The 25,200-nt window shown below is 38.9% G+C and overlaps 1 protein-coding gene across 1 annotated transcript in view; it reads right to left on the bottom strand.

Annotated features, from left to right (window-relative positions):
* Positions 1–540: 540 nt before the first annotated feature.
* The window catches only part of LOC123248678 (aldo-keto reductase family 1 member C1-like), a 35,454-nt gene continuing 10,794 nt past the window's right edge, over positions 541–25,200 (bottom strand). Inside the window, exons 3-9 of the mRNA XM_044677525.1 lie at positions 23,889–24,005; positions 12,364–12,441; positions 9,262–9,384; positions 7,969–8,078; positions 7,404–7,569; positions 3,782–3,864; positions 541–785 (exon numbers count right to left, since the gene is read on the bottom strand). Coding sequence (XP_044533460.1) covers positions 743–785; positions 3,782–3,864; positions 7,404–7,569; positions 7,969–8,078; positions 9,262–9,384; positions 12,364–12,441; positions 23,889–24,005 — 720 coding nt within the window. The 3' untranslated portion in view covers positions 541–742. The remainder of the gene's footprint in view (positions 786–3,781; positions 3,865–7,403; positions 7,570–7,968; positions 8,079–9,261; positions 9,385–12,363; positions 12,442–23,888; positions 24,006–25,200) is intronic.

Genomic DNA, 25,200 nt, shown 5'->3' with positions numbered 1-25,200 from the left:
TACACTGGCTAGTCTTCTTCCAGGATTTGAGTGGACTATTGCTTATTGATTCTTTGTGTGTAATCACTGAATGTAATCATTTTTTAAATTTCTAATCATATATTTCTGCTCTAGGATGGATTTAAACTAGAAAAGGCGATGTATATAATTAGCTTTCTTCTAAGTGCCATAGTAATGGCAAATCACATTGCAGAAAAGTTAAGAATATTACTGTATTCGAGATGGGTATGAAAGTGCCTGAGATGAAATTGTTTGGAGAGAACTGAAGGTGCCACCATTCCTAGGACAGCTTCTCTGCACCCCTCTTCAGGGGGCACAAATGGAGAAGTTCATGAGAACTGAAGAGTTTGAAGAATTGGATGGTGAGGATGCTAGAGGGTATCAACATACAGGCTGAAGTACTTAGTATAATGGCAATGTTTGAGGAGAGAGGAAGACTGTGAGCTAAGAACTAGCTCAGATACAACCTAAAAAAATGGTTGATATTTTCACTAGTGCTTGAAAAGTGCCTGATAAGCTCTGAAAGGCTGCATAAATGTGTCTGTACCATTGTGCTTATTTTATTGCACATGAGAAAGGCAGAGCTTCTAATAGAACAACTACCTTTAGGTTAGACCTTGGTGTAGAAGCATGGCCTAATCAAATCAAGGAATTTCATTTCCATGAAAATCAGCAGAATGGAAGCTATTCCTTTGAGACAACTAATGATTCAGGGTCACACATCTTCTGAGTTAAAACTTCCCTAATATTCATCATTAAATGGATAGTTGGCAGATTCCTTGAACCTAAAAGGGGAGAAACATCCAGGTATAAGTCTTATGCATTAAAGAAATCTCTCAGACACATCAGCTCCAACAACAACCCCTATCCCCTACCGCAAATCCAACCTCCTCAAACACACCCTTTCCCAGATGAAAAAATAGTCTCTGGAGTGATTTATTTTCTTTGGTGCATGTTAATCGAAGCACTGAGTGAGGACTTAGCTAGAGATCCTTCTTGTCTTGAGTTCAAACAGGCCATGTTCAGTTTCCTTAGACAGGAAAGCATTCCAGAGATGCAAGATAAGTAAATGGGGATACGATAGACATAAAGAAGGAAATGGCCAACCACTGCAGCATCTTTGCCAAGAAAACTCCAAAAGGGGTGGTGAAGTGCCAGACATGCCGGAAATGACTGAATAGTAAACATAGTAGAGCCTGGCCTTGGAGTCTGAAAACCTGGACCCAAGTTCTGGCTCTCAATTACTGGCTGTATGACTACAGGCAAACTACCATAATTCTCAGAAACTCAGTGTCCTCGTCTTTAAAATGGGGAATCATTTTTTGCATAGCCTGTTTTACAGGATCATTGCAAGATTCACTTGAAACCGTGGGTGCAAAGTTCTCTGCAAGCGTACCTCACTGTAAATGTCAGCAATTAAGAAGGGCCACATAACTAGAGGCATAATATGGAAGGGTCCAACTTTAAGCGTCATAGAGTTAGGGAAATAAGGTCCACAAAGGGGAAGTGAACTCTCCTGAGTCAAACAGATGGAAAGTGACAAAGAAATGGACCAAAGCTAGATCTTAAGACTTTAAATTTAGTGCTTTTCTCATGATAATCATCATATTGCCTCCCGACACTATGGCATACCTGTATCCACATCAATCAACAAAATGGACTTTGCTCCCACAGCATGGAAGAAATTTAGAGCACATAAATATTGTGATGGACACTGGTCAGGCTCTGCTATGAATTCTGCTAAACTCTGCTTGTTTGCATGGAATCAGAATGTGGAAATACTCTCAGGGCAATCAATAGCAGAGCAAAATTTCTAATATCCAATAATAATTCTACCAGTCAATAATATTTATTATGCTTAACACATGTGAGGCACTGTGCCAAGCACCAGAAAGGCAAAAGACAGTCTCTGCCCTTGAAGGACACCCAATCTAATGGGTGTGATAGAGAGCAAAGAAATATGTAACCCAAACTATATACAGGATAAATAGGAAATAATAAAAAGGGAAGGCACTAAAAGTAAGAGGGGTTGGGAAAGGCTCTCTGGAGAAGGTAGGATGTTAGTTGAGACTTGGAGAAAGCCAGGGAAGCTAGGGGATAGAGGTAAGGGGGAGATTACTGCAAACATGGGAGTAAGCCAGAGGAAACATCAAAAACTGGAAGATAATATGCCTTGTTCATGAAAAAGCAATGAGGCCACTCACTGCCCCTGAATCAAAGAGAACATGGCAGGAAGTTAGGTGTAAGAATGCTCCAAAGGTGAGGGAGGATGAGGAGATTATAAAGGACACTGAAGGCCAAACAGAGAATTTTGTATTTGCCCCTGAAGATGACAGGGAGCCATGGGGGTTTTTTGTGTGCCGTGTTTGGACCTCTACTTTAGGAAAATCACTCTGATAGCTTAATAGATAGTGGATTGGAATTAGGAGAAACTTTGGCAGCTAGCAGCCTACTGCAATAATTCTGTTGTAAGCTGATAAGGAACTCTACTCTGGTGGTGTAAGTGTTAGGGAGTATATTCAAAAGATGTTGCAAAGGTAAAGTCAATTAGCCTTGGCCGTAGTTTGGATATAGTGAGTGAGGAAATTCAAGGATGACACAGAGATGGTAAGCCTGGGGGCTGGGAGGTTGGAAGAGCCCATGACAGTTATTGGGAAGTATACAAAAGCAAGGTAATGAATTCAATTTTGGTTATGATGAGTTTAAGATATCTACTAGACATCCAGTTTCCAATGTAGGAAAATAAAATTGCAAAGTTAGAGATAGGAAAATCCACAGGTATACACAAGTGGTATGGTACTTTTTTTTTTTTTTTTTATTATCTATTCCCCTAAGCCTGCCTTTCCTCTTATTCTTATCTCCCCACTCTATGGTGCTTATTTTAATGAGCATATTTATTCAATTTCCTAATGTCCCTTGGCTAACAGGGTATGTTATGGATGAATGAGGATGAAAGTAATCATGGGAAGAGGAACAGGGCTTCTCGGAACCTCATTTCCTGAGAGAGGAGAAAAAAATTGTTATAGGAAATGGGTTTGGAAGATCAGGAAGCTACACTCACTTTTCTTCCGCCATCCTGAACTGCCTATACCCTTTCATGGTGACATTAAAGAGTGTTGCTCTAGTGCTCATCCTCACTGAATCTAGGCCCCATGTCACTCTCAAGTCTAATTCAAAGACCTTAAAGATAATTTATCAAATCTCTTTTTTTTTAGATTTTCTAAGAAACCAAGATTCAGAGACTGGAAGGGACTTGTCCATGATCTCATAGTTAGCAAGCATCAGAAATGATTAAAACCTCAATTCTAATTATGTAAAAGGTGTTGTTCATTTTGTATAAGAGAAATTTGGTTACTGAAAGGGGAAAGAAAGGACTTATTGGGCACCAAAAAATAATACAATCCCTGCATGAAAAAAAAATGCAGTTTTTCTATTAAACTCTAAAGACAGAGATAGACAGACTTACATAGAGAACTGAAGGAATATGTTTGAGGTCAGAGAAATGACTGGGGTTTGCAAATGCCTTATTGCAATTTCCCCCTTGAATTTCAATTACTCAAATGGCTTTTGTTTTTATATTTGACCCAGAATATGTGCATGGGAGAGGTCAAGAGTCTTTAAGATAAAAGGTAGAGATTTGATGACCTCTGTAAATGTTCCACTTTGTGGATTTATAACTTCTCAGGGCTTGAAAAAAGACTCCTTCTTAAAATGCTGTCCTATGTCCCAGCAATCACAGACCCCTATGACAGAGAGTAAGATGTTAAGAACAAAAACTCACATATCAAGGCTCAAGTAGCGAAGGTTTTTGTTAAGGCCATTAATGGTTTCCATGTCTTCTGGAGTCAACTGGAAATCAAACACCTGCCAGGGAAGAGAGGATATAATAATAAGTGGGACCTGCTTATAGCACCTCTGAAAGGAGATGACTTGACTGACTCAGTCACACTTATAACTGTCTGGTATTAAGTTAGCTGAAAACTGGATCCTCCCACTTGGATAGCCCTCATCTTCTTGTGGGTATATTCACCCTTTCCCAACTCCTCCTTTTAGATTTGATTACTTTTCTTTATTTGTAGTTCCCATTTAGCCCCTTTGGAGGTTCAGGATATTGGTTCAACAGGTTCATGTTAAAAAACTTATCATTCTGCTTTAAGTAGTAAATAATGCCCCAAATATGTTGCAAATATATTTTCTCAGTGTAAACAAGCATTTGTAATGTTTGATGCAATATAATTTGTTTCTGTAAAAATTCAAAATCATCAAAAACACAATGATTTTTGTGTTCATGTGGCTGCTACCACAAACTGACCACTTCTGACTTAGCGGAACATGTTCTTGAAGTTTCTCAACCTGTCATCAATTTGTTTTCAAACTGCCACGGGCCATAGGGGTTCAATATTTGAATTTAAATAGATTCCCAGTGGGTGATCAGATATGAGCACATACCCTCATTTGTACATGACATCAGAGAGCTCCTTCCGTCTCCTCGATTACTATATAATTACATCTCATCAGCAGCATAATCACTTGATTATGATGTTATGAATAACTGTGTTCTGACAGTGCAAATGCCAGGCTGTTTGAAAACCACAATGTTTTACAAACCGCCTTAACACTTGTCATGGACGATCACAAACATTTTGCAGAGACAAACCTTATATTGCCCTTTGCTGCAGAATTAAGGCTGTTTTCTGACTTAATTATGTCCTTCGCTTGTGCTATTATTCTTCCTTCTGATAGATTTTCAGATGAATTTGTTTGCAACACTGGACAATTTTTTAACAATTTCTTTGAGAGTGTAACCAGTATGCAAATGATAGAAAAGAACGAAGTCATATCTGGAACAAGTAATTTATAAACATTGTTAAAGATGAAGTAATATGTGCAATAAGTTCATTTTTCATTTAATATAGCACTTGTTATTATCCAGTAGAAAGTAAATCTAGCTATTTATTTCTGTCAGTTGGTTAGGTGTGGCTAAAAATTTAAAATCACCTTTCATCTTTAAGCAAGAAGGCTTGTAAAATTGCACCATTTTCCATCATGTTATTTGTGTGAGCAAACATTTTCACTTTATCCTTGTTTTAAGTTAAAATACAGAAGTAAACTTGAAGTGGAAACAGTTTTAAGGTTAAGTGTGTGTTCTTGAGTCAAATATTACAAACCTTTGCTCAAATAATTCAATATCAAAATTAGGTTTGCATATTATTATAGTAAATTAAACATTAAGTTATAACTTATATTACATTAAAGGGTTATCCATATTTAAGAAAGTTGGTAAAATAAAATTAATATGAAGTATTACAAATAATTATAAGAATGAGATTTTGCTGGAATACTTCTCTAAGTACTTAGACAATGTCCCACATAAAATATTCATAATTGCAGATAGAATAACATTTATATTTTTAAATTATATAATGTAAATTTCAATTTGGAGTTTTTGTGCAAATTTATCACTGTTATTTTAAGCACTTAATGAATAAATCTAAAAGAACATTGTGAATATTATATTAAATCACTCTAGTGGTAAACAGCACATTTTATATTGTTGTTGGAATGGGTTGGGGAACAAAAAAGTTGGGACTAGTGTCTTAATCAATGCCTCCACAAGGTGGAGTAAATAAGCCTAAATCATCCTAATGGTTATTAATTTTCTTTTCTCTAATGCTATTGCTTTAATTTTTTTGTGTTGTTGGTGGGGGTGTTAGGAGGGTGGAACATAACATCTTATTTCATATAACCTTCTTCCCAACTGCAGAAATGTATAAAATAGTTTAAAAACCATTATCATTCCCTTTTTTTTTTAAACCTCTTACCTTCCATCTAGACATTGAGAGTCAAGTGACTTGCCTAGGGTCACACAGCCAGGAAGTGCCTGAGGCTGGAGTTGAACCCAGGACCTGCTGTCTCTAAGCCTGGTTCTCAATCCACTGAGCCACCCAGCTCCCCCCTACTATTCCCTTTCATATAGCTATGAAACTGTCAATGAGATCTCTCTAATAAAATTCAGACGGAAAGGCTCTATGCCCTCTGCCCGTTTCTTTTCAAGTGCCATCATCAAAGATCTGTTCTCTTCTTTACAATCCCTAGAGACAAATAACTTAGCAAAGAACCAACAACAGTCAGGATCTATCACTTCATTGAAGTTAGATTTAGTACTAATTAAACCAAAAAAATTAACATTATAAAGACGAGAGAAGTTTTGGACTTAATGCCTGCCCTCTCCAGTAGCTAGAAGGAAGGGAGGAATGACTTGAGGAATTGGAAGGAGACACAGAACACACTTTTATCAGAACTCCCAGAGAAGCATTTCAAATTAGACATGTACAAAATAGAAACCATTATCATTTCTTCCAAACTAATGTATCTTCCCAAACCTCCCAATTTCTGTATAAGAAACTATCATTTTTGCAGTTTCCCAGTTTCATAATCAATTCTTCACTTTCTCTCATCCCAAAAATACAATTAATTTCCAAATCTTGCTGTTTCTGCATCAACATTTCTTATATCTTATCCCTTCTCTCTGCTCAGATAGCTACCATCTTAGTTCATGCCTTCATCATTTCTTATTGGATTATTGGTCACTTTCCTGCAAGGCACTAGACATAGCTGACAAAGACATTACCCTTAAGTGCAGATCTCGGTGTCACTTCCTTAGTCAATAAAATCCTCAATGTCTTTAGGATAAACTTGAAGATAAATTCCTTCATTACATGGCCCCAACCTCTCTTTTGGTTCCTCATGCACAACATTGCATCTTCTGTGTTCTTTTTGCACTAACCATCTCTCATGCCTAAAATGGGTTCTCTCTTTGCCTCACAGAATCTTTTTCATCCTTTGATTTAGTTCAAGTACCATCTTCTATATGAAGTCCTTCCTAATCCTATTTGCTAAAATTACTATGTATTTAATTACTTTGTATTTATTTTCTTTATATATATGTAGGTGGGTGTAATCCAAAGTGTGTGCAACATAAACACGCCATACATTGTTTCCTAAGAGAATTGAACTGATGAAATTATTTCTTGAGAGTATCCAAAGGAGGTGAGTGAATTCTCACTTCTCTTTCCACCAGAATTATTTTGTATTTATTTTCTTTATATACATGTAGGTGGGTGTAATCCAAAGTGTGTGCAACATAAACACGCCATACATTGTTTCCTAAGAGAACTGAACTGATGAAATTATGTCTTGAGAGTATCCAAAGGAGGTGAGTGAATTCTCACCTCTCTTTCCACCAGTCTGACTCACTGATGCTCACTAGACACTTAAGGAGTCACCTTCTTAATAACCAGCTTTTAGACTTCTCTAGTTTATCATCATTCCCTGCAATATTCCATACATTAACAGCACTGTTTGTGCAACTGCTCAAACTAATCCTGCTCCTTCCTCTTTACCTGAAAGTTCTCTCTGATCCGCTTCTCATTGAAGCTCTTTGCCAAGACCACCACCCCTCGCTGTATCTGGTATCTCAGAACAACCTGAGCAGGGGTCCGATTGTGCTTCTTGGCAACAGCTCTCAAGACTGGGTCATCTAGAAGAACAGGGGCCTTTTCATCTATCCTATAAAGAGAAACAAAAACTTTTGAATATCTGTGGTCAGGAAACTGGACAAAGTTCAATGCCACATAGGTAACAATCATCCTTTAGATGAGGCCAGCTTTTTACACTTTTCAAAGTATTTTCTTAGACATCTCATTTGAACCTCATAATAATACCAAGAGGTGGGCAGGACAAATGTTATTGTCCTCTCTTTGCATATAATGAAAGGCCTTAGAAAGGGTAAGTGATTTCTTCAAGGTCATACAACTAGTAAAATGGCAGAGTTGGGGTTTTCATACAGTTAATTATAATCCCACCCTCAATGCTCTCTCCACCTGTTGCATAATTTCTAAGCATCCAGAAATTTGGATAGTGAGCTTCTTAGTGCTTAAGGGGCCCATTTCACATAAGCTCTCCTACCAACTAGGCTCTCTATGAGATCCCAAGGCACTATATGCTACCAATACGATATTGTTTGCCTTGCAGAACTCCAACAATTTGCTCTGGTTCAGGTAAGGATGGCATTCCACCTGCAACACAACAAATACCAAAGTTTTAGCTTATAAAAATGAGATGCACACAGCCAGAAAGGACAGGATCAAGAATTTTAGTAATTAAAGGTCTTGATATTATCTAGTTATACCCCAAAGCACAGACTGTTAGTATAATATAGTGTCCCTTTAAGGCCCCTTTCACAGGGAGTAGATAGAGCTGAAAGGGGCAGAAAAAGTACTTTTGTGTTAAGGAAAAGAGTTAAATCAATTAATAAAGGATGTAAGATCTAGACACTCCTACTGATGAAGAGTTTGAGGCCTGAAAGAAGTAGGAAAAGAACTCTGGTTTAATAAAAACTACTTAGATGTGTTTGAAGAAACATAATTTTCAGGTATTGCTTGATCAGTTTTGAAGAGAAAATGAACCATGGAATAGAAACACAGGTATCTTTTCAGTGTACCGGTTTTCCCGATGTCGTGTCAATATATCATAGATTGACATAAGAAAATAAATGAGAATTTTTTGGCAGTTTTGTAGAAGCTGCAGACAATATGCAAAGGCCAGCAGATGACACAGAAAAAGTTTAGAAACTCAAAAATGCATAAAATATATGTGTAATATTCTATAACATCAACATATTTTATCTTTTAATACCATAAGTATAATATCATTTCTTTCACTGTGAATTAAAAAGAAAAAATTCAGGTTTCTCATAAAATAAAAAGCAATCGAAAGAAAGAAAGGAAGAAAGAAAGAAAGAAAGAAAGAAAGAAAGAAAGAAAGAAAGAAAGAAAGAAAGAAAGGAAGGAAGGAAGGAAGAAAGGAAGGAAGGAAGAAAGAAAGAAAAGAAAAGAAAAGAAAAGAAAAGAAAAGAAAAATTCAGGCTTCTTCTCTGATACAAAAAGGGGGCCACATTTTTTTTGCCAATTTTCCAGATGACTGGAGTGCTGTGTCCCTAACCCATGTAATGTGGAAGGGATATCTATAGACTCAAATGACCTTGTGAATTATATAGGATGAAGTTTCATGTTTCTGTGAAAAGCTTTATGGCCTATAGGCTCAGAGAAATAAGTTTTATTTATCAAAAACTAGAAAAATGTGAGTAGGGAAAAATAGTTTCAAGGGAAAAAATGAGATGAAGACAAGAACTGCAGGGAGCAATTTGTAAGGAAGAGGAAGAACAGGAAAAAAACTACATTGGAGAAGAAATTGTTTTACCTGGTTGCAGACTGGTTTATATTTAAGCCCAGGTTTATTCAAGATCATTTCCAATTGCCTACGGTTGAAGTTGGATACTCCAATGGATTTCACAAGGCCTGCATCCTTTAATTTCTCCATGGCCTAAGTAGAGAGAAGATTGCAAACCATTATGGAACCCTGGAGGACATGTCAAATAGAATCCCTCCCCCATTAATATTATCTAGCCCTGATCTTTTCAATTCTTCTCTTTTTATTTGAAAAAAGAAGAGAATTTGAACCTGGAAGGGGATTTAGATATAATTTAGTTCACACATTTTTTTTCTCAAGGAAACCAGGATCTAGAGAAGTTATTGCCATGATTTGAATTCAAGTTTCCCGAATGAAAGCCAAGGTTTCTTTTCCTTATAGTGGTTCAGAGGACGGCTCTTTACCAGGCATATTTCTAGCCTTAATTCTTTTAACGTATTTCTTATACGTTAACTGAACTCATAACATTCATGTAGGTGACACTGAATCCCTTATACCTTTTTAATCCAAGTATGAAAATCTGGAAGTTAGGTGACTATTTAAATGAATGAAATATAAATCATAGAGCCCAAAGCCAAAGATACTCACAAATATCAAATTGCCTTTCATTCATTGAAATGGGTGACAATCTGTGATGCCAAAAAAAAAAAAAAAAACCCAGTAACAACCACCAGAAAAAACAAAACCCCTACTTCTGTCTACTTTCTCTTCTCTTTACTTTTTGTTATTTTCTAGCAAACCAATGATCTCCCCTGCCATTCCTATTCAATTTACCCTTGGTTCTTTCCCCTTTATCTGAATCTGACAAGATGTCTAAATTTATCAGGATTTGAAAGAAATCCTGGGAATGTAACTCTTCTTTTGTCCTCCCCATTCTAGAAGCTACCTCAAGAGACCCAAGATCTACAGTCACCACTAGAGACTGCCTCAGCAAGATCTTGAAGTATTTAATTCCCTGCACTTTTCTGATTAGTGTATTCATCCTCATTTAATTCCTATATATGTGTGTGTGTGTGTGTGTGTGTATATGTATATATATATATATATATGTATATGCATTTTGTATGAATATAGAATAATATATAGTAAAGCATTAGGGTCAAGAGCCTTTTAGTTCAGCTGTGCCCTCATTCTTTAAATGAGAGTTGAGAAAACTCTGTGTAGATGAGATTTGCTCGTCAGAACCATCTTACCCAGCATCCCATTTGCATCCTTACATTCCATGCATATGCTAGGTGCTGATGTAGGGAGGATATATTTTGATGTAATCCTGCCCCTCTCTCTTTTCTCCCAGGAACTAGGCTGTGGAGGAGAGCTTGGCAGGAAAGTTTACCCATGTGGTCATACTTAAGCTTTGTACTTCTATTTTTTAATTTCTTCTACTTCAAGTGATTACTAATAAATCTTATAAAATATAATACTTGGAGTTACTGATATTAATTTAAATCTTACATTTTTGGCGACCAGAAATCTGGAGTTTAGGACCCTTACTCCTATCTTAGTTAAAGACAGATTAGCTTTAAAAGTCTCTGCCACCCTTGCTACTGCTACTGCTGCTGTTGCCTCCGTCTCCCTCACTAACTGCCTGGGGGTCCTTGCTGAGCCTGCTGCCTCCCCACCCGCCACTTCTCTTGAACACACTGACTGGGGATCCTTGTAAGCCATTTTCCTGCTCAAAAGGGTGAGGTATAAATTCCCCCGCCCACATGGGTCTCAAGAGCACACTAGCCCCTTGACCTTCCAACTTGGAGCTGAAGGGGCTCTTAGACCACTGAGCAGCCCTTTCCATGCTGACTAGCCCCACCCCTATTAAGCTTCCAAGCAAAATTTAAACTAATCCTGGGAAGTTTTCTTAGCCTCTTAAGCCATATTCTACACCCATAAAATCTTTTTGCTCTCCCAGATCAGCTCAGCTAAGCTGCTCTGAGGAGTTTTTTGTTGTTGTTTTTACCTTCATCATGCCTAAAATAGAAAGTTTTTGTTTTTCCTCACTAACTTAGGCTCTGGCTAAAGCCTGGTGGCTGCCCTCCACTTTTCATTTATTTATCTGTTTGTTTATTCATTCATTCATTCATTTGTTTGTTTTTCAACCCTTACCTTCCATCTTGGAATTGGTTCCAAGGCAGAAAAGTGGTAAGGGCTAGGCAAGGGGGAGAATTAAGTGACTTGCCCAGGGTCACACAGCTGGGAAGTGGCTGAGGCCGGATTTGAACCTAGGACCTCCTGTCTCTAGGCCTGGCTCTCAATCCACTGAGCCACCCTGCTGCCCCCTGTCCTCTACTTTTAAACTAGTTAAGAAAGGCATGTCTCAGTATGGTGTTTCCAATCTTAACCCATATTTTGATGGAAAAGTTTCTTCTCCATTTGAAACAGGTTTTGTTCCCAGAGACCTTTACTGAGTTTGAACTATTCAGCACTTCAGAATGGCTTGATTTAGCATTGTTCTTGGGAGCAATATTCCTCATAGGATATTTTACTTTATTTCTTTCTCCTCAAGAAAAATCAATAGATAGTTATTTTGATTAACCTTCAAACTCAAACAGTATTGAGAAACGCTTGAGTAATCTCAAAATTCAGAAGGAAGATTCCCCTCCATCCAAGTCTGCCCAGACTATGCCTCAAACTGATTATTTGCTCGGCTTCTGGAAGCCATGGCGCAACCCCAACCTCTTTCCCCCTCTTGTTCAACTTCTCCCTCTGTCTCCCCTGCCCCGTCCCCTTGAGATCCCCATATCAGTGTCAAAGCTAAAATTACGAGTCTTTGGCCTCAGACACTTCCCAGCTGTGTGACCCTGGGCAAGTCACTTGACCCCCATTGCCCACCCTTACCACTCTTCCACCTAGGAGCCAATACACAGAAGTTAAGGGTTTAAAAATAAATAAAAAATAAATTTAAAAAAATAAAATAAAATTACAAGTCTAGGCTTCCAGCCCAGCACTCATTCCATTTAGCAAGCTGCTTCTCACCTTTTCATGTGGTAAAATAAACTTTCCACTGCCTGGGGGTGTCTTTTCCAATCACTTTTAGGCAGAGCTAACTTTACCTCAAAGCCACAACTCCTTGTTTGTTGTCTGCTTCCACAAGTCACCTACCTCCCAAGTTTCAAGCAAATCCACGGATTCCAGGAGAATTTTCTTATTTTCGTCCATTGGGAGATGATCTTTGGAAGGCTGTAATTAGAGAAGGGAAACTTGTCTTTCTGAGATACTCAAACAAGTGAGTGAGTTCATTAAATTCAATAAATATTTATTTATTGCCCATTCTATATGTTGTGTGAGGCATTGTGCTGGATGCCACAAATAGAAGATGAAATTGGAGATCTAGTTATCCTGCCCTCTAGAAACTTATCTTCTACTAGCAGGGATACACGTGCATAAATAATTATAATACAAGGTCAGAAGATCAGAGATTTAGATTGGAAAAGACCTCAAAAATCATCCATTTAATCAAACCCTCCCTTTTTATACATTTAAAACTTTATTGACTAAGTAGTGACACAAAATATTTCTCGACAAACATCAAATTGAACCCAATAAAGAAGCATATTTCTGGGAACAATTAAGCAAAATGGCTTATTTTAATTACATGGTGATGACTTACATGGTATGTGCCACTTTTAAACTTTGTAGTCTACTGATTGCTATTTGTCCTTTGTTTTTGAAGAGGACCAACAACATCAAAACAGTGATGTCTTGACTTGTGCCTGAATTGGATTTAAGTGAGGTAGAGCTGCACAAAGTCAGCCTCACTCCTTCAGGGTCTTCTAAGTCCAGTGGTTTGACAAAACTCAGGATGATGGGTGATGGCCTGGGATGCACTGGATGACCTTGGTGTCTTCTATGCCTGACCAAGCTCTATGTGCTCCACAGCAACTTTAGCTTCCTTCATGGCCATGGGAACAAATTATTCTCATGTGCTCATGTGCCCATTAAGCCAGGGGAAGTCTTCACATGCTTGGGGTAGACAGCCCCCTAATTCACCAACAGGTTTGTGGTCTATCACTGCCTCTCAATCCTGGTTTAGCTCATCTGCTGAGATGGTCTGCCAAGATGTGACCTCTGAGCATGCCACGGATTGTTGGAGCCACCACTGAGTTGGGTGAGAACTGGACAGCAAAGGGACAGCAAAGCCCTGACCAGGGCTCACACCAGAGGTGCTAGTCCTCCTTGCACACCCATGCATTCCAGCCTAATGATACTTAAAGCAGTTTGATTCTGTGCCAGGAGGTAGTAGAATAGGAATTACTAAAACTATCTAGGACTGAATTGCTTTCCTTTTGGTACCACCAGAAGTGCTTAATAAATGCTCCACAAGTGAATGACTCCAATGAGTGACAATGACTCCAACAATGTAAAAAATACTGAAACTATTTAAGTTAAAGGACAGTTCTCTCTTTCTAAAGGATATTTCTTTCTTTTTCTCTTTCTTTTAAATCTTAAAAGCCCTATCTTCTCTTTTAGTATCATTTGTAAGAAAAGTAACAAGGGCGAGGCAACTGGGATTAAACAAGTTGCCCAGGGTCACACAACTAGGAAGTGTCTGGGGCTAGAATTAAACATATGTCCTCCCAAGTCCAGACCTAGCGCTCTATCCATTATGTTACCTAACTGCTTCTTAAGAGTATTTCTTTTAAACACTGTGTGAAGTAAATTATTTAGTGGACTTGGATCCAGTGAACCCTAGTGGTGGGACATAGGTGTTACAGAGCAGCCAGTTTGGGCATGAGCATCCCAAGTGGCAACATGCCAGAGCCAGTGCAATGTCTCCAGGGAGGAAGGAGATAGAGTATTTTAAAAGTGAGTGAGATGGGGTAGCTGGGTAGCTCAGTGGATTGAGAGTCAGGCCTAGAGACAGGAGGTCCTGGGTTCAAATCTGGCCGCAGACACTTCCCAGCTGTGTGACCCTGGGCAAGTCACTTGTTGACCCCCATTGCCCACCCTTCCACCTATGAGCCAATACACAGAAGTTAAGGGTTTAAAAATAAAAATTAAAAAAAAGTGAGTGAGGGAAGGAGAGTGACTTTTTTACTTCTTCTCTGGAACTAACTGGCATCCTGGGCTGGGGCTTTGCTCTCCTATCTATCCGGTCATCTCTGGCAAGCCACCATCTCAGCTATGTAGCTGAAATGGGGAAATGGATCTTTCCCTAAAGTTAGAAAGGCTAAAACCCCTCTTCTATTTCTCTCTCTCTTTTCTAATAAATATTTATGAATCTGGTATAAGCATCTAGATTAATTTTTATTTATAACAACACCCATACTCACAGTTTCTCTTTTTTCCTCACTGACCACTAGACAAAGCATGGTTCTCCTTTTTTGGTCTGTAAGCACTGGACAATTGCTTAGACTTTTTTTTTAAACCCTTACCTTCCATCTTAGAATCAATACCGTGTATCGGTTCTAAGGCAGAAGAGTGATAAGGGCTAGGCAAAGGGGGTTAAGTGACTTGCCCAGGGTCACACAGTTAGAAAGTATCAGAGGCCAGATTGGAAACTAGGACCTCCCATCTCTGGGCCTGGTTCTCAATCCACTGTGCTGCCCAGCTGCCCCCCAATCATTTGGACTTTTAAGACTATCTGAATTTGTTGACATTTCTTTTGTCCCCTGAATTTCAAAAGCTATTAAAGAAGATAGTTTCCATAAGTGGAAGTAGGAAGACAGCTTCCACATACCTACTCTGGTATAACTGAACTTCATGCCACACTGAAAAATGATCAAGAAATCAATGAGAAACTATAATAAATGACATCTTCCACTCCAGAACTGCAAAAAAAGTTATATAGCAGCCAAGAGACAAGAGAAACTCACCCTCTTTCATCCCCAAGCAAAGCCAGAAGTTGCCCATGGAGATGGAGCACCTACAGTCTACCAGATTTGGGGTCCAGGTTCATCAAGAATGGAGAGTTTGTCTGATCCCTAGTGTACAGACCTTAGAGACCCTGGAGAGGCACAGATGGAAGAACTACCAGGGTATACTGAGCTCAGGTCAGAATAACCAAGGCTGAGGTGAAAGGGATCTGAATCGTCTTTACTGAGATGCAACAGATGGCCCTGGAAATTCAGCTCTCTGAACCTCAAAGATCTAGGGCTAATAGGTCAATGCAAGAACTCAAGGAAGCCAGAGAAAGACACAGCAGAGCCAACCATTGTACCCAAAAGTACTGTAAGGACCCTTGTCTAGCCCTGGCACAAAGTCCCATTTAAGGAACTGAACCTGGAGAGAACACCCAAAATGATAAAAACTAGCTCTAGAACAACTATAATGGGAAATTCAAAGGAAAACACTGAATTTTCCCAGCCTTGCAACCTGAATATCTAGAAGAAATGAAGCAAGAACTAACAAATAAAATAATACAAGGAAGAGAATAAACAGCCTAGAATAATAAAAGCTGGCATTTACATAGCACTTTAAGATTTGCAAAGCATTGTAGAATTATTATGTCATTTGATCTTCACAATAACTCTGTTTGCAAATGAGAAAACTACACTTGAGAGAGGTTAAATGAATAAATAAATGTTTGAAATAATACTTGAACTTAAGCCTTCCTAATTCCAAATCCCACATACTTCACCACTGGACCACTGAGCTGCCTGAAAGATGGAAAGAAAAAGTGGTAAACTCTCCCAGAAAATGGTCACCCAGGACAGGAAACCAGAATAGATGAAATAGAAACTATTGATTTCATAAGACAATGAGAAATATAATAACAAAAAATCTAAGGATTTAAAAAATTGAAGATATTTGATATAAAAAAGTTGGTCTAGACACTATATTTCAAAAAATTCCAAGTAAAGAATGCTTGGATCCATCCAAACCAGAGGGCAGAGTAAAGACAGAAAGAATCAATCTGTTGAAGGGGAAAGCTAAGTGGCTCAGTGGATTGAGAGCCAGGTCTAGAGACAGGAGGTCCTGGGTTCAAATCTGAATTAAGACATTTCCTAGATGTATGATCCTAGACACATCACTTAATCACTTAAGCCCTTACCACTCTTCTGCCTTTGAACCATAGCATTGATTCCAAGATGGAAGAGTTTAAAAAAAGGGGGCTTTAAAAAAAAGAATCAATCTGTTGAGAAAATTCTAGGGGATTGTGGAAAGATGGAAGAGTAGGGCATGAAACTACCTCACTCTCCAAATTCCCCTACAAATAATTAAAAAACAAAACAAAACAGCCACAGAATCAATGCTAAAAGCTGTAAAAAAAAAGATAGGAATTAGGGGTGAATCAGAGCAGTCAAGGACAACTTAAAAGATCTCTGACCTCCCTGGCCTCCATCTCACTTGACTGACACTTAAATGGCAAACACCCCAGAGCCCGGGGCAGGTCAGGCAGTTTCACCTTGACAGCTTGATATGGGAACCTATATTCCAGTGGCAGATACTGGTAGAATTAATAGGCAGTGAGTCCTGGGAATAGCTGATCTCAACTCCAGAGATTTCCCCCCATCCACAGCTCAGAGGTTGACAAATGACAAGGGAAAAACTTTAGAGGCTCGTGCAAGCTGACCAGATACTGCTGTATCCCAGGCTGAAGCTTTAGGAGAGAAGTGAGGAGGGAACACACACCAGATAGTGCAGTTGCTGAGGGGCAAGGCCCCAAGAGAATGGAGTCCCTGACTGCCATTCCAAGGGGGAAAGTGAGCTGGTGTTTGCAGAAAGATGGCAACTGCAAGAAGTAAAGCTGTCTGTTTGCAGTGGCAGAACTTCTAGGGGGCCTTGATTGGAGCACCTAAAATCAATCACAGACTGAGTTGGGAGTGGAGTCGGGGGGAAGGAAAGACTGCCCTTGACCCTGAATCATAAAAATTGGAAAAACTAGTTAGGGCCCAGGAAATGGCAAGCACAAAACCCACTGAAATTTGAGGCATCATCCCTCACACCCTGGGGTAAAGAGCCTGACATTAGCACGAAGCTAACACTAAAGCCTATTGGCCACTAATTTTTTTTTTAATCACAGGAAAAAGAGAAAGGACCCAAGTATATGTAGGTACTTTGGAGACAGAGAAGACCAGAGAGTTCAAATTCAGAGAACAGTGAAGTTAAAACACCTGCTTCTAAAAGAGTAAAGAAAAATGACAAATGACAAATGATAAAAATGACAATGGTCACAAGCCCAAAAAGAGTTTTGGGGGAGCTTAAAAAAGACTTTAAAAACCAAATGAGATAGGCTAAGGAAAAGTTAAGAGGAATGCAATAAAGTCAAGAAAATTATGAAAGATCACCTATTTGGAAAAAATAGATACAAAATGTCACAGAAGAAAAATAACACTTTAAAACTTAGAATTGTACAAGATGAAGCCAAGGACTTCATGAGGCAAGAAGTAGCAGCAAAGCAAAATCAAAAGAATGGAAAAATAGAAGAGAATATGAAACTTCTTATTACAAAAACAAATGACCTGGAAAATAGATCAATGAGAGGTAATAGAAGAATTGTCAGATTACCATAAAGTTAAGATTTTTTTAAAAGAATTTAATTTTTATTAGAGCCAGAGGGTAAAGGAAAGTAATAAATGTTGGAGAGGATGCAGCAAAATTGGGACACTAATGCAGTGCTGGTGGAGTTGTGAATTGATCCAACCATTCTGGAAGGCAATTTGTAATTATGCCCAAAGGGCTTTAAATGACTGCCTGCCCTTTTTTTGTACCCCAAAGAGATAATAAGGAAAAATGCATGTACAAAAATATTTATAGCCACACTCTGCGGTGGCAAAAAAATTGGAAAATGAGGGGATGCCCTTCAATTGGGGAATGGCTGAACAAATTGTGGTATCTGTGGGAGATGAAATACTACTGTGCTAAAAGGAATAATGAACTAAAGAAATTCCATGGGAACTGTAAAGACCTCCAGGAATTGATGAAGAGGAGCAGAACCAGGAGAATATTGTACATAGAGACTGATATACTGTGGTACAACTGAATGTAATGGACTTCTCTACTAGGAGCAAGGCAATGATCCAGGATAATTCTGAGGGACTTATGAGAAAGAATACTATCCACATCCAAAAGAACTGTGGGAGTAGCAACACAGAAGAAAAACAACTGCTTGATCACATGGTTTGATGGGGGTATGATTGGGGATGTAGACTCTAAAACAGTGGTTCCCAAACTTTTTTGGCCTACCACCCCCTTTCCAGAAAAAATATTACTTAGCTCCCTGGAAATTAATTTTTTTTAAATTTTAATAGCAATTAATAGGAAAGATAAATGTACCTGTGGCCATCACCGCCCCACTGTATCACTGTAGCACCCACCAGGGGGCGGTGGCACCCACTTTGGGAATCACTGCTCTAAAAGATCACTCTATTGCAAATATTAATAATATGGAAATAGGTTTTGATCAATGATACATGTAAAACCCAGTGCAATTGCTTGTTGGCTCTGGGAGGGGGAAGAGAAAAAGGGGAGGGAAAGAACATGAATTATGTAACCATGGAAAAATATTCTAAATCAATTAAATAAATAAACTTTTTTTAAAAAGTCAAAGAGTGACGTACCCGAAATGGAATTGGAATTGTGTAGCAACAGATGTTTTAGGAGACCCTCAGGGACTTGGAAATGGGCAAGTCTTCAGAGATGAATGTTTTTCTCAATAATTCCACAGAAACCATTTCTCTTCTATGCTTTTCCCCTTCCTCTAACCCCACTACTTTTTTAGCCTTTATTCCCCCTTTTCTCCAGCAAAGGCATGTTATAGGACTAGAGGAGACACTAAAGTACTAGATGGGGAAAAAGTATATATATAGACATATGTATAGTTGTACATATCTATGTATACAAAGGCTTTCTTATTAAAAAAAATATGACATATGTCATGCTTAGAAATAAATGTTTCTGTGTGCTACCATATGTTTTTCTGCGGATTAGTACATGTGGATACTTAGGATATAATAAAATAAGAATCAACTAAAAATAAATAAATATAAAAATGAATATTTGAAAATAACCTGTGAATGTCTATCTCCAGAGGATGAACTGAAAAATAGAAACACAAAAGACACAATATATATATTCATATCTTTTTGTTGGGTGATTCATTTTACACTTTAGGGAGGGGAGAGAGGAATGCTGGGATGCCTGGGAATAAATTCTATTAAAAAAAGAAAAGAGCAAAGATAATTTTTTTAAGTTGATAGGGGAAGGAGGAGAATTGGGGTACCCAGCTTAGAGGTATCTTGTGGAGCTGAAGCCAAGTAGAGCAGCAGATGCAAAATGGAGGCCAGTACTTGACCCTATTCATATAATACACAATTTGTTCCATTTGCAATATTACCCTGGGCAATCCTGTCAGTTAGCAGAATAGAATTCTGGCCTGGCAGGTGCCACCCGCATGCCAGCTGACAGTTGCTCTGGATTGTAATGTGTGTTTTGGCATGGTGACGGGGCTTTTTGGAGAGGAGGCGGCGTGGTAAAGGGTGAGTTGGGACTCTTTCCCTGCCCTTTTAATAAATCCTTAAAAATATCATACTTTGGAGGCATTGAATATTAATTTTTAAAACTTACACTATTTAAGCCCAACTTTGAGGTTCTGATTTCCTTAACTTCACCCAGACACCCAGCTACCCCTGACTTCCCCTTGGGGACCCTGGGAGGTGGAACATGGGCAGGATTTTAGCTTAGAGTAGCCTAGGATAGGGATACCCCTAAACCAACTTAACAACTACATCTGTTTAGTTGGTGGATCAAACAACATCAGGGCAGTGTCAGATTATCTCTGGCTGAGGGCTGGTTCCCTCAGCCTGACCTTACCTTCTAAGTCCATTGGCAACACTTGCCAGTCGCCCATAGCAACAGCTTCTCAAGACCCTAAACCCTTTTACCTCAGTTTTCCCTTCCCAGTTTTAAAATAAATCCCTTTGCCTGAATCTGTGAGTTCTTGTAATTCTTATATCATCACCAAGGCTAAAGGGACTGAGGAGAGGAGAGAATATCAATTAGTTGAGTTTACAGGGAGTGAAACCAAAGCCTCTATTGTAATCAGGAAGTTGAGCACCTCTTCCTGCTGGATTCTGCTCTCACCCAATATGAAGGCAAGAAGGGGCCACTCATTCAACATCTTAAAGGAGCCTACAGCTGCAGTGGAGATTGACTGGGCATCACAGGTCAGGCTGCTCAACACTAATAGCCCCAAATCTTCTGCTGATCTAGTTACTGGCTCCCAGACCCCCGGTGACTCACTTTTACTACCAGCATCATAATATCCATCACATTATCCATCCATTACATTCAACAATAAGAGTCTCACTAATACATTGCATGTGGAGTTGTGAATTGGTCTAACCATTCGGGAGGGCAATTTGGAACTATGTGCAAAGAGCTTTAAAAGAATGGCTGCCCTTTGATCCAGCCATACCATTGCTGGGTCTGTACTCCAAAGAGATAATAAGGAAAATACTTGTAGTACAAAAATATTTATAGCCTTCCTCTTTGTGGTGGCAAAAAAATTGGAAAATGAGGGGTTGTCCATCAGTTGGGGAATGGCTGAACAAATTGTGGTATCTGATGGTGATGGAATATTATTGTACTGAAAGGAATAATGAACTGGAGGAATTCCATGTGAACTGGAAAGACCTCCAGGAACTGATGCAGAGTGAAAGGAGCAGAGCCAGAAGAACATTGTACACAGAGACTGATATACTATGGTAAAATCGAATGTAATGGACTTCTCTATTAGCAGCAATGTAATGATCCAGGACAATCCAGAGGAACTTATGAGAAAGAAAGCTATCCACATCCAGATAAAGAACTGTGGGAGCAGAAATGCAAAAGAAAACATATAATCAATCATGTAGTTTGATATAGATATGATTGAGGTTTTGATATTAAAAGATCACTTTATATATTCAAATATATATGTAAATATGAATGACATGGAAATAGGTTTTTTTTTTTTAATTTTAAACCCTTAACTTCTGTGTATTGACTCATAGGTGGAAGAGTGGTAAGGGTGGGCAATGGGGGTCAAGTGACTTGCCCAGGGTCACACAGCTGGGAAGTGTCTGAGGCCGGATTTGAACCTAGGACCTTCCCGTCTCTAGGCCTGGCTCTCAATCCACTGAGCTACCCAGCTGCCCCTGGAAATAGGTTTTGAACAATGATACATGTATAATCCAGTGGAACTGCTTGTCAGCTCTGGGAGGGCAGAAGAAAGGGGAGGGAATCATGAATCGTGTAACCATGGAAAATATTCTAAAGAAAAAAAAGAAGTTTTAACAATATACAACAACGACAACAACAACAATGATCTCAAATCTAATCTCAGACACTTCCTGTGTGACCCTGTATAAATCACTCAATTCCAATTGCCTAGCCCTTGCTGCTCTTCTGTCTTAGAATTGCTCCTTAGAGAAGAAAATAAGTTTTTTAAAAGAAAGAGCTTTTTTTTTTTAAAATAAGAGTCAGAATCTATGCTATCAAATCAAGCACTCCCTAACCTACCTCTCACCTGTCAGGTACACCACCCAATATGAGAGGATGCTAAAAGGTATTAGCCCAGCTTCTGAACCTCCTAGGCTCATTAAGAGCTAGCTGCCATTAATCTCTTAGTTCTGCTCTTTTGTGGGTGCTATCACTTTTGCTCAGTTAGCCCAAGGTTAGCTGTAGATTTGTTTAGTCATATTATAACTCAGAGCTCATCTTCTCTTCCTTGCTTAATGCACTGAGTTTCCCTTAAAATTCTTAGATGGACATAATGTTATATAGCTTTTAAATCATACTATTATAAATAAAACAAGTCAAATCATTTCAGATAGTTTTTATTATGTGCCTACTGTGTGTCAAACATTATGCTAAGTTCTGTGATACAAAGAAAGGTAAAAAACAGCTTTTCTAAAAGCTCACATTGTAATGTGAGAAATCTAGAAACTATGTACAAACAAATTTATGCAAAATACAAATTGGAGATAATCTTAGAGGGAAGGTTTAGGATTAGGAAAGACTTCTGGAAGAAGGTGGAACCTTATCTGCAATGTGAAGGAAATCAGAGAAGTTGGGGAATAAGATAAGAAGGGAGAACATCCTGGTCATGAGAGACAATTAGTGGAAATGTATGGAGTCTAGCAGTAGAGTGTTTTTGATTAAGAACCTCAAAGAGGCCCTCCATCACTGGATCAAGGAGTATGTGGAGGGAGTAAGGTATAAGAAAATTGGCCAGATCTGTATTTCAGGAAGTTCACCTTGCTGCCCCAATATAAATACTCACTATTTAACAAAAACTGCTGGAAAAAATTGGAGAGTAATAGGGAAGAAATTAGATTTAGATCAGCACTTCATACTTTTGCCTCAAATATGCACGTGATGTGTATATGAAAGGCCACATCATAAACAAATTAGAAAAAACTGTTCTGTTTCTAATCTAGGCAGATTGACTCCTCCAGAGACAGCTTGGGGTGGAGGCTCATCATATCTGTTCTGGTCTTAGTAGGAACACTGCATAGCCAGTAGCAGCAAGCACTACTATAGCTCAGAACTCTCAAACTCAAGCAACCCACTAGCCTTGGTCTCTCCAGGAGCAGGTGTGGAAGAAAAAATAGACACCACAATTATTCTGTGGCATATCTTAATGGATTAAAAATGTAGAAGTCCCCCAAATACCTAATGCTTTAATATTAGAAAATCCCTAACCCCTCTGCAATGATATAGTATATTCTTTTTTTCCCCTTAAACCTTTACCTTCTGTCTTAGAATCAATATTGTGCATTCATTCCAAGACAGAAAAGCAGTATGAGCTAGGCATTGTTGGTTAAGTCACTTGCCCAGGGTCACATAGCTAGTAAGATTCTGAGGCCATATTTGAACCCAGGACCTCCTATTTCTAGGTCTGTCTCTTAATCCACTGAGCCACCTAGCTGCCCCCAATATATATAGTATGTTCTTGAGGATGTGAACTTATCCACTGTTATAATTTCTTCCTGTCCTTGGATAAGGGATCCTGAAGTCTTTTCTAAAAAGACTCCTTTGTAACTCAAAGATTAATTGTAAAACTTTGTTCTCCTCCCCTTATTCCCTGTTCTTGAACATTTTTTATTCTGATGATAAATCCTATTGCTTGCATTACAAATACTCCCTTTTCCTCCCTTGACTGATACCTCAACCCTTTTCTGTGAAATGCTTTTCTTTTCTATCCTTCTATCAATCAGCAGTGCTGCTGATTGGTACTCTAAAGAGTCTGAAAGATTATAAAAACCAAATCTGTACCAAAGCAGAGGAATGTGAATTTGTTACCAACGGGAGCAGATTCCTTGGTCCTCTAGTAAATCTCATTACTTTCAGTTTGGCTTACTATCTTTGACCCATAGTCATTGGATTTGGTTAACAGGTCTACCTCTCCTAAGAAGTTAAGAGAATTCCCCCAACTCAGGGATGACCAGCCTCATCTCTTATGATTAAATTAAGAAATCCTTAGGAAATGTTTGCTTGTCAGCATCTAGTCAGATCCAAAGCTATTAGCAATGGTTTTTCCCCCCTGCCAAAACATGTCTTCAGACTTACAAAGTCTGAGTTAGAAGGGGCAAAGCATTCCTCCCCTTCTTATAGAAATGGGGCTGAAAAATACTAAGACAGGAAAAAGAGAAATATGGTCAAAAAGTCTTTGCATACTTAGAGGGGTTTGTATTACTTACTTTCAAAGAGACAGGCCAATGGATAATGTAGAGATCGATATAATCAAGCTGGAGTTCCTTCAGGGTCTTTTCCAGGCCAGTTCTGACCAACTCAGGGCGGTGGTATGTGCTCCAAAGCTACAGGGATTGAAAGAGTAATATTGTATATATTCTTTATCAAAGCAATCCCAAGCAGGGACAAATTGTGTTCATACCAGGAGAGCAGGCTCAGGTCCCAGAATAGCCAATTTACAGAAAAATTGTGGAGTAGCTATAGTTTGTCCTTGTCACTTAATCTCTCTGTTCCTATTTCTTTGTAAAATGAGAGATAATAAATTCTATCTACCCCAAAGAATTCTTTCGAGGTTCATGTCACATGCAAAATGCTTTGTAAACAGACAAAAGGAACCTCTTTAGACTAGAGAAATTCACCCACCAGAGCAGTGATGGCAAGCCTTTTAGAGACCACGTGCCATGCCCCACCCCCATTAGAGACCGTGTTCTCTCCCCTCTCCCCAAACCCTGGCATCACAGCCTTACCCCAGACAGGGGTGGGAGGAAGCACCCCTGGTTGCTGGGCAAAGGGGTGGATGAAGTGAAAAAAAAATCCTCAGGTGTGGTGGAGAGGGGAAAGGGAGCAGCTCAGCCCGAGTCTCTCTGCCTTTCTAGTAACAGACTCTGGTGGATGAAGATGCATGTGCTCACGGAGAGGGCTCGGAGTGCCCTGTCTGGCACGTATACCATAGGTTCACCACCACAGAACTAGAGCAAGGGTCCTGAACTGCCGGATGAAGGAGATGGTGAATGAGTATACACCCAGAATGGAGATGTCTCTGAGCCAGAAAGTTTAAAGTATTAGACATGTCTAGAAAGGTGAAAAGGAGAAGAAATAGTTGTGGAGTCAGGTGCATTCCCAGGGCCAAATCTTCTGGGCTAGGCCTAGTTGGCCTAGGGAACACATTAATACTAGAATTTTAAATAGTGATGACACTGTGTTTTGGTAACTTTTTGAGATTTTCTTCTTCCAAAGCCAGGAAGTAGTAGTTACAGAATCCTGAAGTACTGGTCAAATGTCAAGAGATGATAGGGAAATTGCAATTAAAGGACAACACCTAAACAGTGTCATCATTTGGCTAAGTAGCTAATTTACCTTAAACTGTTTCCTGAGATGGAACACAAAGATGATTTAGTACCAACAATAGAAAACCAACTAGATTGCAAATGTTTATGTTTTAGAGGATGATAAGTAATATTCTATTACTTTAATTCCTAATTATTTGCTTTTCTTTCTCTTTTTAGAAACTTCTAATATAATTTAACTAATTGGAACAAC

This window comes from Gracilinanus agilis, chromosome 5 (assembly GCF_016433145.1).
Source record: "Gracilinanus agilis isolate LMUSP501 chromosome 5, AgileGrace, whole genome shotgun sequence".
In the NCBI taxonomy this organism is placed as follows: domain Eukaryota; kingdom Metazoa; phylum Chordata; class Mammalia; order Didelphimorphia; family Didelphidae; genus Gracilinanus; species Gracilinanus agilis.
This window is presented reverse-complemented; position numbering and strand designations above follow the sequence as displayed.